The sequence below is a fragment of the Sphaerodactylus townsendi genome, linkage group LG03 (genome assembly GCF_021028975.2).
Source record: "Sphaerodactylus townsendi isolate TG3544 linkage group LG03, MPM_Stown_v2.3, whole genome shotgun sequence".
Lineage (NCBI taxonomy): Eukaryota > Metazoa > Chordata > Lepidosauria > Squamata > Sphaerodactylidae > Sphaerodactylus > Sphaerodactylus townsendi.
This window is the reverse complement of record NC_059427.1, coordinates 121335456-121352683: the sequence shown is the minus strand read 5'-3', so window position 1 is coordinate 121352683 and position 17228 is coordinate 121335456. Positions and strand designations below refer to the sequence as shown.

The 17228-nt window shown below is 43.6% G+C and overlaps 1 protein-coding gene across 1 annotated transcript; it reads right to left on the bottom strand.

Moving 5' to 3' along the window:
* Positions 1 to 749: 749 nt before the first annotated feature.
* On the bottom strand, positions 750 to 17188 carry SLC25A19 (solute carrier family 25 member 19). The gene is made up of 7 exons (XM_048490909.1): positions 17112 to 17188; positions 14574 to 14745; positions 13494 to 13649; positions 11048 to 11218; positions 8547 to 8730; positions 6676 to 6806; positions 750 to 5027 (listed from the first exon to the last, which is right to left on the bottom strand). Exons 2-7 carry the CDS (start codon positions 14703 to 14705, stop codon positions 4827 to 4829), a joined length of 975 nt encoding a protein of 324 aa, XP_048346866.1. The 5' UTR covers positions 14706 to 14745; positions 17112 to 17188; the 3' UTR covers positions 750 to 4826.
* Between the last annotated feature and the right edge of the window lie 40 nt (positions 17189 to 17228).

Genomic DNA, 17228 nt, shown 5'->3' with positions numbered 1-17228 from the left:
TGTCTTGCTGTGCAGGAACAGTGCCCCCTTGTGAGCAGGACTGTGAACTACAGAACCAATAAAATACTGTCAAAGGCTTTGGGGGCTGCACCTTACTCATACTATCTAAGCCAGTGGTTCTCAACCTGGGGGTCAAACGACCCTTTCACAGGGGTCGCCTAAGACTCTCTGCATCAGTGTTCTCCATCTGTAAAATGGATAAATGTTAGAGTTGGGGGTCACCACAACATGAGGAACTGTGTTAAAGGGTCGCGGAAGGTTGAGAACCACTGATCTAAGCTAAAACATTTGACAAGTATTCAACTTATTACCAACTTCAAGTGCACCCCACTTTTGTGCAAGATGATGTGCAGACACTAGCTGCTGACATTAATTTGCATGCTAACAAAGCTTCATTTGATCTGTTTATATTAAAACTGCTTTTAAAGGCACAAAAGGAGGCCAGACCCGTTTTCTGATCACTGGCAATCTTCTACAGCCACACTTAAAATACAGACTAACAGGTATTGCTTTACACAGAATGTTTGGTACTTGGTAATGGATCCTCAAGTTTGAAGCACACACATATGGTGCTAATTATGAAGAACACCTGGGTGTATGTATCAGCTTCTCCTTTCTGGACACTTGATCCTTTGTAGAACTTTGCTTTCTTGAAGTGAGAAGGAAAAAAGGCAAATTTCAAGGTATTCCTTCATCCATCCTCAGGACAAAGGACAACAGCTGCAAAAGTAAAGCAGTCACTAGACAGATTTATGTTTAATATATTTAATAAGTTTCTTCTCAAAGTAGCATGTGTTCCACACAGGATGAAAACCGGAGAATGCTCCAAACCCTTAAAAGAATTCTGCTCTTGAGAAAAAAAATCAGTTTATAAGAAAAAAACAAACAGACAACTGTTGTGCTGGGTTAAGTGTTGAAAAATAGAGGAGTTAAAAAACAAAACCATCTTACAGTAAGAAATGCCAAAACATTTATTCCTTGTGCTAAGCATGTGGAAATGTAGTCTTAGCTGGCAGCTCAAATAATAAGAGCAACTAGATCTATTACAGATAATTAGAGCAGAGCTCTCAACATTGCAGGAGCCTAAAGACTCCATTGTGGGTGGGTGGGTGGGTGGGTGGGGGGCTGTTATTGATATCAAGGCATCCAGTAAGACTGCTGGGATCTTTGGCTTTGCTTAAAGAAGCACACCTTGACAAATGGAAGGCATGAGAGTGCAATAAATCTGTAGGACTAAGGGGTATGGAGCATAAACTGCAGAGGGTAACATGGTGGTACAGCCCTCATATTTATTCATTTAGTTCTTGAATTTCTTAATCGCCTCTCCCAGGACTGGCTCGGGGCAATTTACAGATCAGCCACAATACAACAGAAGTGTCTTGCCGTACGTAGACCCGTAAAATTGGAAAGCCGAGTAGCGATCTAAAATGTATGATAAATTAATTCAATTATAATTAAAACAGTCTAATTTTTTTAAAAAATTAAATATTTAATAAATACCACTAACTGAAACAACTGCTATGGTTGGATCAGATGGCAGACCAATGGCGACAATCACAAAACTTCACACCTGCAGTGGAGTGGCACATATCCACAGTGGATAGATGGAAACAGCCAGGCCTCAAAGGAATGCCTGGCAGAACAGCACAGTTTTGCAGGCCCTGCGGAACTCCATGAGGTCACTCCACCAGGTAGGGGCCGAGGCCGAAAAGGCCCTGGTCCATATGGAGGCCAAACGGACCTCACGTGGGCCAGGGGTTACTAGGAGCTCCTTTGCTCCCACTTAGTTGCTGTTGCCAAACCAAAGATTACTGAAGAAGGGTCGTGTGGTCGGAAGTGCAAACTTGTGACATAATGACAGATTTTGCATTTGAGAAAGGCCCGACACTGAATTTTACACTTCTGACTACAGCAAAAACTGTCCAAGGTCCTCTGTTAAAGGAAAAGCAAAAAGCAATGATGCTTGAGGAGAAATATTATTGTCAATATACCCCTATGCGTTTCTGGCATTGCACTTTTGGAAGGGAAAGAGAACACTTCATGCAATCTTTTAAGTTACATCTCCCTGATGAAGCTCATGTGAAACACTGTATAATGAATATTTTCCCTCAAGCACCATTGGGGTTTTTTTTTGCTTTTCCTTCATTTTGTTTGGTGCCACCCATATCTCTTTTTTTCCAAGTTCCTCTATTACAAGAAGTGCCACCAGATGAATGGAAAACTGCTTGCACTTTTGGCTGCCTTTGTTTCTTTAATGCCATTCTGAAGCTGTTCTGAGAGCAGCACATTCATACAGAAAAAAAATGGATACTGGGTTAGCCAAAGTAACCATGAACGGGGAAGGCTGCAGGGGAGAACCTGTACTAGAATAAGCATGTGTGTGCTTAACCTTTCCTCCAAGCTCCATTTCCCCTGCAAATTTCCTCCTTCTAACACGACTCAATACAAATCAACCTGAATTTGGGAATGCTTCATTGGCACCTAATTTGTATTTCTGCCCTGAGTGACTGTTATGAAACAGAATCATCTTGTCAACTTGGAAGGCAAAACAGAAAACAATGCATGGAGAGCAAGAGAGGGAAAGAGGAAAAATGAGCCGGTCCAAAGTACACATTTTACAGGTACAAACAGCTTTTGTTCTCAGTCAGTCAAGGGCTCCATAGGCCAACTCTCTTCCAACAACACTCAATGGAAGAATGTGAATCTCATTAAGCATGTGACAGTTAAATAAAAGCCACACCTTTAAGTGTATAAGGAAGAGCCCTAGTTTTTCAGGTAGATTATACAGGGTGACCAGAATGATCTTTCCTGTTTCCACTTTCTGTATTCCTAAGTGACATGGCTCCAGCTGTACTGATCAAGGGTGATCCAATTGCCTCTGAAATCAGATCTATCCTGCTAGCTCTGAAAAAACCTCAATGTGTAAGAACACCTTCCATACAATAGTGTAATTGAGTACTCTTGCTTTCAACTTCCCTCTTTATTGATCTCTCCCCCCGCCACCCACCCATTCTCTGGAATTCTTGCTTACAGCTGGATTTGTACTGTGGCAAAAGGGAACGGGAGCACATTCCCTTTATTTTCCTCAAGGCAGCTGTGTGGCTGAGCATGTGCCGCATCTTTTGTGAGACAGGCGAAAACCTCCTGCTTTCCCAAACCACTCTTACATGATCTAGCAGTGCACATAACTGTAATGCCATCATGTCATTACAGACAGTGGCCGAAACTAGAAGAAAGTGCCACCTGCCATAGAATGAAATGAGGAACAGGACCAGTGCTTCTAGCCGTCCAAGGAGGCCATATGAATTCACATAGATGTGTCTGGTGTGTCAAGAAAGCTCTGCTGCTGTTCACTCTTAATCAAAAACCAGCAGCAGCAGACCAGAACAACCATCAGTGAAATGGAACTGGGACCCTCTCGCCAAAGAACAAGTCCAGTCCTTCAATATTGACGTGCCCCAGGCAGATTTTCCATCACTCACGCTAGTTTCCTGGCAGATTTCCTTGATTCAACAGGACATAAGAATCCAGTTTAGCTCTTTGATGCAAAATGCGGGTTTCAACTGATTTCAGCTCATGACCAGTTTGAAGAAGTAAGTTTCTTTGACTCAAAAATACTGCCAAGGGGATATGATTGTTTTAGAAAATTTTTTAAAAAGCTAAAAAAGCTAAAAACGCCCACAGAACAATAACATTTGCGCACCTGCATTTGTTTTCGTCATTCTTGTGTAACAGCTAGGAGGGCTATCCTAAGCAGCATTCCGCCCTTCCGTGGGCTTAGAAGGGTGAAACTCTGCTTGAGATGCTGCTGCAAGAGACTGACATCAACTATTGCAAATAAATAGAAAAGGAGGAAAGGCACAAGAATGGAGATTTCCACTGTGGCATGCAAACCTTTGCCACAACATGAAAAGATGTGCATAAGCATCCAGGATACATTACAAATAGGAGAATAAAAGCCAATACCTTAAAAATGTGTAACTGTTGTGGGTTCATGTTTCCTGCCATTTGCAGTTTGGCTAGCCAATGAGAAGTGTGTATGTGGGGGGAAAAGAGAACACTAGCACCGAAGGTACCACTGAGACGGAGTGGTTGCACGCATACACCTCTCTTTTCTGTGGCTCTCTCTTCCTTACGGAGGATGCCTTTAAAAAATAAGATTAGCAGCCTTCTTGACTGCTCATGAAATATTGTGACATCATTATGGCCCATAAAGTTACCAAAATCAAGACTAAGAACTGGAGATGATACAGTACTAAGCCGTACCAAGTCTCCCAACTGTTCAACAGGTAAATACTCCCTTGGTCATACCAAGTACCAACAGGTAGATACTCCCTTGGCTGTACCAAGTCTCCCAACTGTTCAACAGGTAGCTACTCCCTTAGCAAACTCAAGAATGCCAAGAAGCAAGAAACCAAGCTGCCCCGGCTTGCCGTAAACACTGCTAATTTGCAATGTTGGGGAAAACCGGCTGGCAACTAAATCACTTGCCGAGGCTTCCTCCCACTCTTTGATGATGGGCGGAGGGATTGTGTCACTGGAGAGTTAAAGAGAGATGGTCAGCAGGTCAAAGCAACCATTACAGCACCAGTTGCAAAAGGGAGAAAGAGCAGTCAGAGCTTTGCAAGCAGGACAAGAACACCCTTTGTTCTCAGAGTAAACTTCATCCAATCAGATGGGTTTTGACAGTTTCCAAGAGCCGATTTTTTTTAAAAAAACTTTTCCCTACAATTAAGTCAGGCCTCTTCTGTGGAAGCAGTTTAGTCCACGCTGTAGGTGGAAAGGACAGCAGTTGTGGAGGGCCAGGTCTCTCCGTTGAGCTCCTGTCAGTCTTTCTCTTCCTTCGAGCTCTTCACGTCCTTCAGGGTATGCATCAGTTGGCAGAAGAGCTCATACCAGAAAAAGGTGAAGCCTGTTGAGAATGCGGCCTTCAGCAGGCTTGGGGAAAGGCCCTTGAAGAATCCACTGGGTCCCTCGTCCCGCACGATCTGCCGGGCACAATCCATTAAACCGCTGTATGTCTGCACCTGGAGAGAAGAGGGAGCAACAGAATAACTCTAGCCACTACAGGAAGTCATGGGCAGGTTTGCCTAGCACGGGAAAATGGCTTAATGAAGTCTTAGGGATGCATCCACAGTCAGAGGCTCTTGGGAGCCCTCGTCTCTCCTTGAATGAGAGTAAGGAGGAAGAGGAGGAGGAGGAGGAGGAGGAGAAGCAGAGTTGGATTTATATCCACCTTTCTCTCCTGTAAAGAGACTCACAGGGGCTTACAAACTCCTTTCCCTTCCCTCCTCACAACAAACATCCTGTGAGGTGAGTGGGGCTGAGAGAGCTCCGAAGAACTGTGACTAGCCCAAGGTCACCCAGCTGGCATGTGGAGGCTTATCATTAGATAAGCCTCCACAGCTCAAGTGGCAAAGCGGGGAATTAAACCTGGTTCTCCAGATTAGAGTGCACCTGCTCTTAACCACACTGGCTAGATAGATATACTTTCATCCAAGGAAGTTACACTGACTTAACACACGCACAGCATTGACAGAAGAGTTGACAGCGGGGCTGGGGAGGACCAAGTTTTTAAAACCCAACCAGGTACACACAATAAACCATGCAACTTTTCAGCTCTGCAAGTAGACAACTATCTTCCCAGCAGGAAAATCTTACTTCTTTGCTTAGAGGAGCTTGTATCAATACTGGCACCCAGACCTATTTGCTCTATAAAACAATGAAAATCACACACAGAGACAGAAAATGGGAGACAGCAGTAAGCCCAAACCACTTCATCCCCCTCCACACTTGAGGAGGGGCCATGGTTTAATGACAGAGCATCTGCTTGGCAGGCAGAAGATCCCAGTTTCAATTTCTGGCATCTCCAGTATAGACAAGGTGAGATGAAAGAACACAGTCAGAGACCTGCTGAGTAGACAACATGGATTTTGATGGTTCGATGGTCTGATTTAGTGATAAGGCAGCTTCAGGCATCTACTAGTGAGGGACAAAACTGAAAGAAGTGCTCATCCCTGGCCCTCAGGTGGTTGTGCTACTGTGGCATTTGCAGTCTCTTTGGGGACGCTGGTGAGTAGTGGGGACCCAAGCCACAATTCTTAAAGTGACAAGAACCACTCCTCTTTTTCTGTTTGGAACCTTCCGTTTTACAGTTTCAAACAAACCAGAGAAGGCAGTGGCAACAGATGGATTGGCTGAATAAAACACAGATGGTGCCTTAGCAAGAGGTATGGTTACGTCTGGGCTTGGCCAAAGGCAAGAGCCAAAGGATTGCTGGCCATTGCCTCTTAGCTCACAGTCCTGTGACAACCATGTCAACACAACCACCACCACCACCACGGACTCATTGTGGATTAAATTTGACGAGGTTCCTGGAAAGCTGTGTATTTTTGTTCAGTTTTCTTATTATTTGGATATTTTACTCCCCAGTGTGGAAGAAAACTAGGATAAATATATAAATATATTTAAATAAATGAATTAGTAATGGGGAAAAAACTTTACATCACATTGCACATTCATCTCAGAATGGCTCACAGGAGATGCTACCTTTGTCTTGCTGATGCTAGATTACCTTTTGCTCACATTAGGAATGAATTTACAGACTATATTAATAAACAAAAAGGGAGGCAGCAGAAAAGTCATTGGCTGCAGGCACACCGAAACGTCTCTCACCTGTCCAAACGCTGCCCGGGCTTGCTCAAAGCCTCCCACTTGCAGTCTCTTCTTGAACAGGTCAAATGGGTAAGTGAGGGTTTTGCTGATGACTCCAGCACAACTGCCACACACAAAGTTTTTAACATTGCCTGGAAAGCAGAGAAGATGCAAAGGAAGGATTATGTCTTAAAAGAACAGCTTGGTGGAGCCGGTGTGGTGTAGTGGTTAAGAGCAGATGGATTCTAATCTGGAGAACCGGATTTGATTCCCCACTCCTCCAAGTGAGCAGTGGACTCTTATCTGGTGAACTGGATTTGTTTCCCCACTTCTACACATAAAGCCTGCTGGGTAACCTTGAAGTAGCCACAGTTTTTTTAGAACTCTCTCAGCCTCACCTAACTCACAAGGTGTCTGTTGTGAGGAGAGGAAGGGAAACGAGTTTGGCCCCTTCTGCACATGCAGAATAATGCACTTTCAATCCACTTTCAAGGCACTTTGCAGCTGGATTTTACTGTGTGGAATAGCAATATCCACTTGCAAACAATTGTGAAAGTGGACTGACAGTGCATTATTCTGCATGTGTGGAAGGGGCCTCTATAAGTTGCTTTGAGACTCCTTACAGGAGAGAAAAACAGGGTATAAATCCAAACTCTTCTGCTTGGCTCCTAACTATGCTTTCTGCTGTCAGAAAGTACTTCTACCAGTGGGAGGAGGAGATGGCAGGTGATTGTTGCAGAGATATCTGAAAAGCTAAAAAATAGTTGAGGTGCTAACTCGCACCTACAGCTAATAGGCAAATGATGCTGATAAAAAAAATCTTTTGGTGACATTTTGGGTTGGGGGAAATGTGGGAGAAAGTGGGTAAGTGAGCAGGGGAGAAGGGAGAGGGTGGGGTGAGCAGTGGCAGGAAAGCTGGGAATCTGAGAAAAGGGGATACTGGAGACATCTCAGAAGCCCCTCTTTAACCCCCAAGGATGGCTTTAAAGGTGGAAAAGGTCCTGCCTTTGACTGTTATTGGCGGGGAGGGGGGATTGGACAACAGTAAGAAGTGGAACAGCCCCAGTGACTATGTTCTCTCATCATTATGGACCACTAGAAATGTGGGATCGATGCTACCTTTCCAGTCCTCCTCAGGGCTGTCAGAGAGCAGCCATGCTCTTACAGCCTTCAGGATGACTGGAAAGGTGGGCCCAAGTTGTTGTATGTTTGCCTGACCACAGCAAACTGTTCACACCACTGTGGCAACCCTTGGACAGTCTAAAAGATTACACACAACATTTTGTTGTGATTTGGCATTTCACTATAACTGATGACTTGTCTTCAGAAAAAGACAACAGCAAGGGACTGGGTGGTACAGGAGAAAATGGAAAGACAACAGCAAGGGACTGGGTGGTACAAGAGAAAATGAATTATTAAAGCAGCCAACTACACAGCCCTTTTGGTATGTAGTGATTTATGAACCTATCTTCATAGCAAGCCCTTGAGCAGGATTGTGCACTACTAAGTGACAGACTATTCTTGACAAGAGTCTAGTTCAGTAGCCAAACTTAAAGAATAGAATAGAATAGAATAGAATAGAATAGAATAGAATAGAATAGAATAGAATAGAATAGAATAGAATAGAATAGAATAGAATAGAATAGAATAGAATAGAGCAACAAAACCAATAAGGTAGCCAGGGTATGCGCTTTTGGGAGTCAAACCAACCAGTACCTGATGAAGAGAGCATTGACTCTTGAAACCTTGCTGATCTTTAAGGTGCTACTGGACTTGAATCTTCCTCTTCTACTGCATGTGAACATGGCTACACACCTGCAACTATCTTTGTTCTGTAGCAGAACAGAGTTTGCTGATCTCTTCTCCCTGCATCCACAGTACCAAAGACTAACCTGCTTTTGATCCTTCACCTGGAACAATCCATTCATACAGTCTTGACAGAGAGTTATATAATGAAAACTGGAGGCCAGCATAAGGGATAATCGCAATGATGGCAGGGTTGAGACCCCTATAAAAGGTCAGCAGCCCTTCTCTCTGATACATGTTGACCACAGCATGGCGGAGGTTCTTGTAAATCTAAAACGATACAAAAAGGAGCAATCAGCGAAGGCTTTTGATATTGATACTACTCCCCATTCTCCACTGCAACACAGATTTCAAACAATTCTCACAATTGGCTCAGGGAGCTGAACTTCTGAAAGTAACACTTTCAGACATTTCTCCAGTCTCCAGCCACATCCCCCTATTATAGGCATTTGCTCCAACACTCTGATCAGCATGCTTATCCTTACCTCTGAAGCTTTCCTATTTTATACAATGATTCATCAAGAAAAAAAGGACACATATACAATAGCGAATTTATTTTGAAAGCAAAAACAAAATGGCATCGTAGTAAGGGGTGACCCAAAACAAAAGAATACCATGTGTGAGCTAAAGAATTAAACAACTCAAAGTAGTTGCATACAGAATCTTACCTTGTGGAATTACATTTGATTTTTCTATCCATAACCATCCAACTATAATAGAAAATATCTGTTAAAGTACAATTCTATACAGATCTGTATAAAACTGCTTTAACAGATTATTGTCCATCATAATTGGAGGGTTATGGATAGCAAAATCAAATGTAACCTTCACAGGGTAAGATTTTGTATGCGGCAACTTTAAGTGAGTTGCTTAATTCTATATCTTATTTTGAATGCAGAATCTTTTTACTGGTGCAGAAGAAAGCATCACCAGACACGAGATTTGGATTTGTGCTTTGGGAGGAGCAACTACAAGGTCAGTGTTGTGGCTCCTCCTGCATCTTTTCCTCAGCCCAGTCTCTTTTGGTACCACCTCATCTAATATTTTCCAATCCTAGCTACTCATGTAAGTGCTCTCCTCCTGTGAATACTCAACATAGTCAGGGGAGATTGTATTTAGGTTTCAGTTCAGTGTATTCCTCCCCATTCCCAGCTTCTTCAGAAAGCTCCTTTCTAAGGTTGTAGGACAGTGGTGGCGAACCTATGGCACGAGTGCCAGAGGTGGCACTCAGAGCCCTCTCTGTGGGCACACACACGCAGAGTTTGTCATGTGGTGGGGGGGGGGAATCATCCACACACACACACACATCTAGGCTGGCCTGGGCCACTGGACTTGATGTGCATGCACCTCAGTGAGCAGGGAGGACTCGGCTGGCAGGCCTGGTGCCTGTGCTCCAGGTGGCTGCTGTCCGGGGGGCGGGGCAGGGGGGGGAGGCAAGGAGGCAGAGATGCTAGAGAGGCAGAGATGCTAGAGAGGCATGTGGGACTTGCTGGAGGCTACAGCAGGCTAGCCCCTGCTCGAGGGGGTTATTCAGGTTAAATTGCCATGTTGGCACTTTGTGATAAATAAGTGGTTTTTGGGTTGCAATTTGGGCACTTGGTCTCGAAAAGGTTCACCATCACTGTTGTAGGACCTTTTCACAAGACTAGCTGCACAAGTGATCGGGCTGAGCAGGGACCAGGGAATGAAACTGTTCCCACTTCTCAGCAGAGGTACACTTGGAACCGTGGGAGGAAAAGTAATTTCATCTCCCTGACCCTCCTCTCTCCAGCTGCACAGCTATTCTCCTTGAGAATGATCTTCTAGCGATTAGAAGGAGCTGCAAAAACGGAGAGTGATGTGAGAAAACTCCATGCTTCATACACAGATAGGTTTACACAGGCCACAAACGTCACATGCAAAATGGCACTTTCAGAGTTACCAAAAAAATCTTTGTGCGCAACAACATGAAAATGGATATCGACCAACAGAAAATATTATTTGCAAAAGCAACTGAAGTCAAAGAACTATTGCAAAAGGCACATCAACACCTCCAGGGACAGCACAGCAATAATATTGTTTCTTCCCCTCAAAAGAGCCCTTCCTCAGTTTGTCTTACCTTCCTCCTCCTTCTCAAGACCATCCGTCTCCTCTTTTTGCTTCTTTCTCCTGTTTCTGTCTCAGCTAGCCTATCAGAATAAATCTTCAATGCTCTGTATTTAGGCTGCTTCCCTCTCATGCTTCAAGCCTTTTCTAGAGACCTGGCTTTTTAACCCAGCTTTCCCTGACCCAAGTGAGTCAAACTCTTGTCCTTCAATTGGCATTTGAAATTCTCAGCTCTGCTCCTCATGGTCAGTTCCCAAACACTTCCCCAGTCAAATCCTTCTAAGGTAGGTCTGTAGGTCCTCTGATAAGTCATTTATTTGTCTTGGACAGGGTCTTTTATTTGTCTTAGACAGGTCTGCCACACCAATGGTGTGGAAGGACCCAAAGCACTTCACAGGTCACTAGGTGGCTATCACCCAATTTGGAAAGGGGCTTTTCTGATCTGAAAGGTAGCCATATAACATTGGAACCAGACTGGAAAGCCTCCTCAATCACCTCTTACCTTTGGCTCTCCTTGGGCAGCCATGCGGGTGCGCAGTGTGTCAAGGGGCTGAACCGTGATGGTGGCAGCGCAAGCAGCCAAACCACCACATGCGAAATGCACACCAAAGTCACGGGCGTGGTACGATGTGCCATCATGCACCAGCTTGGTCAGAAGCTCAAAGGTGACGAACTGGCATCAGAAGACAAGAACAGACAACCGAAATAAGTACATTCGGGTTAGGTGAAGAAAGGCAAACGGTACTCACAGCCTCCCAATAAGTGTGACGGCTTTTTAAGTGCAAGTGAGCTGCCAGTGAACTTCCACTGCTATTGACTTCCTCTGCAGAGTCCTCCTTGGTGGTCCCCCATTTAAGTACCAACCCTGCTTAGCTTCTGAGATCAGGCTATATCATACTGGGGTGTTGTGGGTTTTCCGGGTTGTATGGCCGTGTTCCAGTAGCATTTTCTCCTGACGTTTTGCCTGGATCTGTGGCTTCAGAGGATCTGATGATAGTAAAGCAAGTGGAGTATATATACCTGTGGAACGTCCAGGGTGGGAGAAGGAAACATTTGCATTGGTTAAAAGTGTTAAGGGTGCAATTTGCAAGTGTAATTTGCATGTGTTAAGTGGAGTCCACCCATTTTAGCATATATATGTAACACTGAAGTTGCATAATCAACCAGTGGGGGCATCCTCATAGTAGTAGCCTGGCATTTTAATCCATTTAATTGTTTCCTGCAGAGATACATCCTGTATCTGGGTGGTGTTCACTAACCATTGTCTTGATTTTAGTGTTTTAAAGTACTGGTAGCCAAATTTTGTTCATTTTCATAGCTTCTTCCTTTCTGTTTAAATTGCAGGAAACATACATGCAGGATTACATACATGCTAAAATGGGTGAATTCCACCTAACACATGCAAATTACACTTGCAGATTACACCCTTAACACTTTTAACCAATGCAAATGGTTCCTTCTCCCACACTGGATATTCCACAGGTATATATACTCTACTTGCTTTACTACCATCAGATCCTCTGAAAATGCCAGCCACAGATGCAGGTGAAATGTCAGGAGAAAGTGCTACTGGAACAAGGCCATACAACCCGAAAAACCCACAACACCCCAATGACTCCAGAAGTTAAATCCTTCAACAATATTATATCATACTATTCTCCATACCACAAGTGCAACATATACTCCAGCAACATGTGTGTATATGTACAGTGCTGTCAAGTTGCAGCTGATGTATGGCAAACCAGTAGGGTTTTCAAGGCAACAGATGTTTAGAGGTGGTTGGCCAGGCCAGTGACCTCCTCTACATAATAATCTGGTATTCCATTGGTCTCCCTCCAACAAGGCCGACCCTACTTCTGAGATCTGATGAGCTCAGACACTAGCCTGGGTCATTCAGGTTTGAGTTGTTACAGCAATACCCCCCCCCAATTATGTGGGGGATCTGAGCAATGCTTTAGGCAACAATACTATGGATGCTTCCCCTGACAGCAATCCTGGCCAACCATACTGGAATTTATTTCTGGGTAGAAGTACATACTATTGGGTCATTAGTCCCATTGATTAACTTTGCTCCAATAAGAGTACTCTAGCCTTATCAGCTGGTTCCAGATTCTTAGAGAATAGAATTAGGGCAATTTACGGGAAAAACCCTTTTGTGACTGCTTCATTTTAACATCTGCAAAAATAGGCTCTTGTCTATGAAAGCTCTGTAAATATTAAATTTACCTGTAAATAGAGAAGGCCACTATTTTATGGAGTGTGGGGCTGTTGATCCTGACATGACAATTCTTGTGGAATGTCTCCCTTTCAACTTCCCTATTGAATGCCCTTGTCATAACAGAGCTCACAGAATCTCTAGTGCCCTGCAATAAGGTTCACCCGCATCCTAACAAATGGTACTGTGGCCTCTTCCCACAACACAGCACACAAGAAAACAGGGTGGAATGATCACAGCAATATCACGGTAAGAGGAAGATCAAATCACCTCACCGCTACAGGATAAGAACAATGCAATAGTTTTGAGCTATCATGCCCGTACATTCCAGTTGACAGCAGAACCCTGGTGCGGGTCCATTAGAGTGCTTCCATAGAGGGAAGAACTTCCATCCTTTGAGTGCGATTTCCTCACCTCCCCACTCCCACTGCAGAAGCAACATTTTGGAGGGGCACTAGAGCTGCAATGGGGGGTGGGAAGAGAAAAACTCGCACTTCACAGACAAAAAAAAAAATCCATTTGTGGAAACACTCTAATGGACCCAGGACCCAGTCTTTTATACTTGTCCCTCTGCCCAATCAAACCCTTCTGTGTCAACATCTTAATTGTGGCAAAGTAAATATCAGTCTATGGAGACACACAACTGAAAGGCAGCTGCAATTTTAAAGGCTGCTGTTGGAGAAGGTACCATATTCCAAAGTAATGAGTTAACCTGAAGCATTCCGATTCTTACCTGAACAGCTCCAAAGCTGACCGAGAGGAGTTGAGCTGGAACGTGGCCCTTCCAGAAAGCCTTTGGCCCTTCCTCCCCCAAAATCTGGCAAATAGCCTGCCAGATACCATAATATTTAGCCTGTGGATTTCTGGAAGACAGCTGCTCAATCTGGAGCTAAAGCAAGAGGAGAGTTAGTTTTCAGTGGTAATGTTTGAAACTTAAAGCATCTGAGGGTATAAACAAATTTGTTCTTTTTTTGAAAGGAAATGAACTGGGTTCGAATCTCATAACTTGAGGTGAGCTATCAAAACAACATTTTACATGAAAAAAATATATATGTATACTTAAAAAGGATAAACAGACATGAACAATTTCAGAGATACTGGAGGACAGCCAAACCTTAAACCAGAACACAGCTATAATCAGTTACAAAAAGGCTATTCCTTCTGATCCAAGAGCAAGTCCATTTCAGTTAGGGCATCCAGAACAAGGTAAGGGGACTACATAAAGCTATGCCAAGGATTGCTTTAAGGACAATTTCCTGTTCGTTTAAAAGCTGCACCAGAACTCTGTGCCTAAAAACAGTTTGGTTCCATCTGCTGTGCAGTTAAGGACAGCTGAAAAAAAGACAGCAACTCTAACTGTAGGCCAGGTTATCACTTTAATGGCTGACCCTCTGGAAATTCAAGGCTAATAAACAAAATCAGCAAGAATTACTATTTGAATCTCACCTATTCTGATTTCTTCACTACTGATTTCCATACCTGTTTTCCAACCACAATAACCCATGAACAGCCTTTCACTTAAACATAACTTTCAGTAGTTAAGAGTTTAGTCACCTAGTGAGGCCACATACTGCCCTCCTAACTTGAGGAATGGCCTCTTAACAACTTCAACAATAATCTGCGAGGTATGATAATCATGTCACTAACCACACAGTCAGAACTGTTTACATGCTAAAGATCCAGTATCATGAACAGTTAATGCATGGCCGATTACCAGCTTCAAGACTTTATTAGTAACTCTAGAAAGGACAGTTTTTCAGAACCATCCACTGTAATGTTGGAAGGCTATCACACACATTGTAGAAAGTTGTACCTGAAAACGGATCTTTAGAACATCAAAGGGGCTAATCAGTGCCCGAGTGACCAACCCAGATGCAGATCCTGCTACTGCTATTTCTGCTGCTGAGAGGGATGCGCACTGGGAATCAGGGTCATAGCCAACCATTCCTCCAGGATCCAAAGGCCGTTTCAATATCCATTCACTCCTGTGAACAATGCCATTGACAGCAAGTAAATAAAGAGTTCTAGCTGTGAAATCTGCTTCAACTTGAAAACTCATTTGGGAAGCTAAACTCTTCCGGCTCCCAGACACGGCTGGTGTGCATGAATTGGATGTAAGGCATAACTGGGATCTATGTATATAGAGTTCATTCAACACAACATTTATTTACATGAAATTTAAAACACACATTCTAAAAACATTACCAAGTGTGCCCTGGAGTCAAAGGGTGGCATAATCTCACTTTCTTATCACTCATAACGACTGTATGCACATATATGTAAATGGGGCATTAGAAGTAAGTAAACTGAAACTGAACCCCTGTTGTTTTAGTTATGCTATAAAGACAACACTTCAACAAAGACTAGCCAACAGACAAACACATTTCTGCTCAATAATATGTAACACAATATCGAGAAACAAGTATAACAACGTTACAAGACTAGGAGGGCATTTTCAACCACATTTAACCACGTTACACAAACCAACCATACAAATACAGATTTGGTCCATATTACAGCTGTGGCAGAGTTAACCACGTCATGTTCACACATATTGTGCCCCTTAAATTCAAATTATGACCTGAGATTCCACTCATGCTTTAACAGCTCCAGGAAAACAAACAATATATCAGCAGGAGTTGTGGCGCTACCTATCTTAATTCTGAAACCTTCAGCTGTCCACCTTCTCCTCTTGCCAGGCTTCGCTCAGCAGCAGTGGGAAAGAAATGTCAACCAACAGACTATCCAACTATCTATCTCTCCTGCCTCAGCTTCTCACTGCTCAGGAACTCTTAAAGCCACTGGCAGAGTATCCAGATCATACAAAATTGTCAAATAGCTGACCTTGAATTATGTAGTTTGACTGACAGCAACTTGCAAAGCCCTTAAAGCAGAGTCTTTCCAAATCTTACTACTTGCCCTTTCCCCCAAGACTATGACTCCGGCTCTGCAAGGTGGTATGAGGTAACCATACAGTCTGATTTAAAGAGGATAAACTTGGCCTGAACTTGGGCACGATGGAACCAAACTTTTATTATAAGGAAAAGGTTACAGAAATAACATGTTTCAGATGCAGGTACACTTGGACTGCTTTTCAGTGATGGGTGGAAAGTTAATAGTTCGAGCAGAGTCTTACTGTGATAAAATACAAGCTTACTGCTTTGTTTGGACATTGAACAGAAAGCTAATGTCACTCACTGGTTTTAAACTGGACACAAAAGAATTATCTTCTCTTGAAGAAAAAAAATCTATTTTAGACTAGTGGGGACTTCCACAAGACTGTTTCCCCCACAAGTTCAGTGTATATTTTCTAGTCACTGACAGAACACATTTTCACAACCTCTTCTGCTCCTGCTGAGAGTAAACTACTGCTTGCTTAAATGGGGAACAGCTAGTTCCAATGAGGGTTACCAAAAGGCCTAGAGAAAAAATAAGAACATAAGAACAAGCCAGCTGGATCAGACCAGAGTCCATCTAGTCCAGCTCTCTGCTACTCGCAGTGGCCCACCAGGTGCCATTGGGAGCTCACATGCAGGATGTGAAAGCAATGGCCTTCTGTTGCTCCCGAGCACCTGGACTGTTAAGGCATTTTCAATCTCAGATCAAAGAGGATCAAGATTGGTAGCCTTCTCTTTTAATAGAGGCTTAATGTGTAGAAATGGGCAGGTGAAGTTTTTCATGGCATAACATGAAGTAACATCCCATGAAACCAAAGGGACAGGAAGTTTCTTTCTCCATGCAGCAGGCAACTCTAGCTGCTTCTCACTGAGTCACAGGAACGGTCTGGCAAAAGCCCACAATATTATCCCAAATCACAAGATACAAATGATTTTGTTTTGAGCCCTAGCCATTGCTTCCTCCCCACCCCATCAAAAATGAGGACTGTGCACAGCCAACGGGAAACGATTACTCATAGCTCATTGGCCTTTGCATTTTTTGACTAAATCATCACAAGCAAACCTCGTAACAAGGCAATATAAACATATTACATAACAAAAAAGGTCTGTGTGTTTTTAAGACTGAAAAACACTGTTTATCACATTCATTGAGCAGGACGAGGTGATTCAATGAGGGACCATTTGACTGGAAAGAAAAAAAAGATCAATCGGACTCAGGCGGCTTAACCTCTTCCCGTATTTATATCTAGAACTTGTGAAGCATTAAAAAAAAAGCAGGAAATATAGCTGAGTGTGCATTCCCAGCACAAGCAGATCCTACATGGAAACAGGGTTTGCAACATCGGTCTCTAAGAGACACATAAATATAGGGATTAAACCCTGAGCATCTGCAACACCCCACTTCCCACGGAGTCCCCACCCTAGAACCCTTCCTGAGTTCGGCATCTGCTCACCCCCTCCCGGCTGTGCAGGCTGCTTCTTCCACCCAAGGACAACCGCCAACAGCGGGCGCACCCCGGCGCTCGCTCACCACACTAGGCAAGGAGTCGCTACGCTCGCTAGGCCTTTTG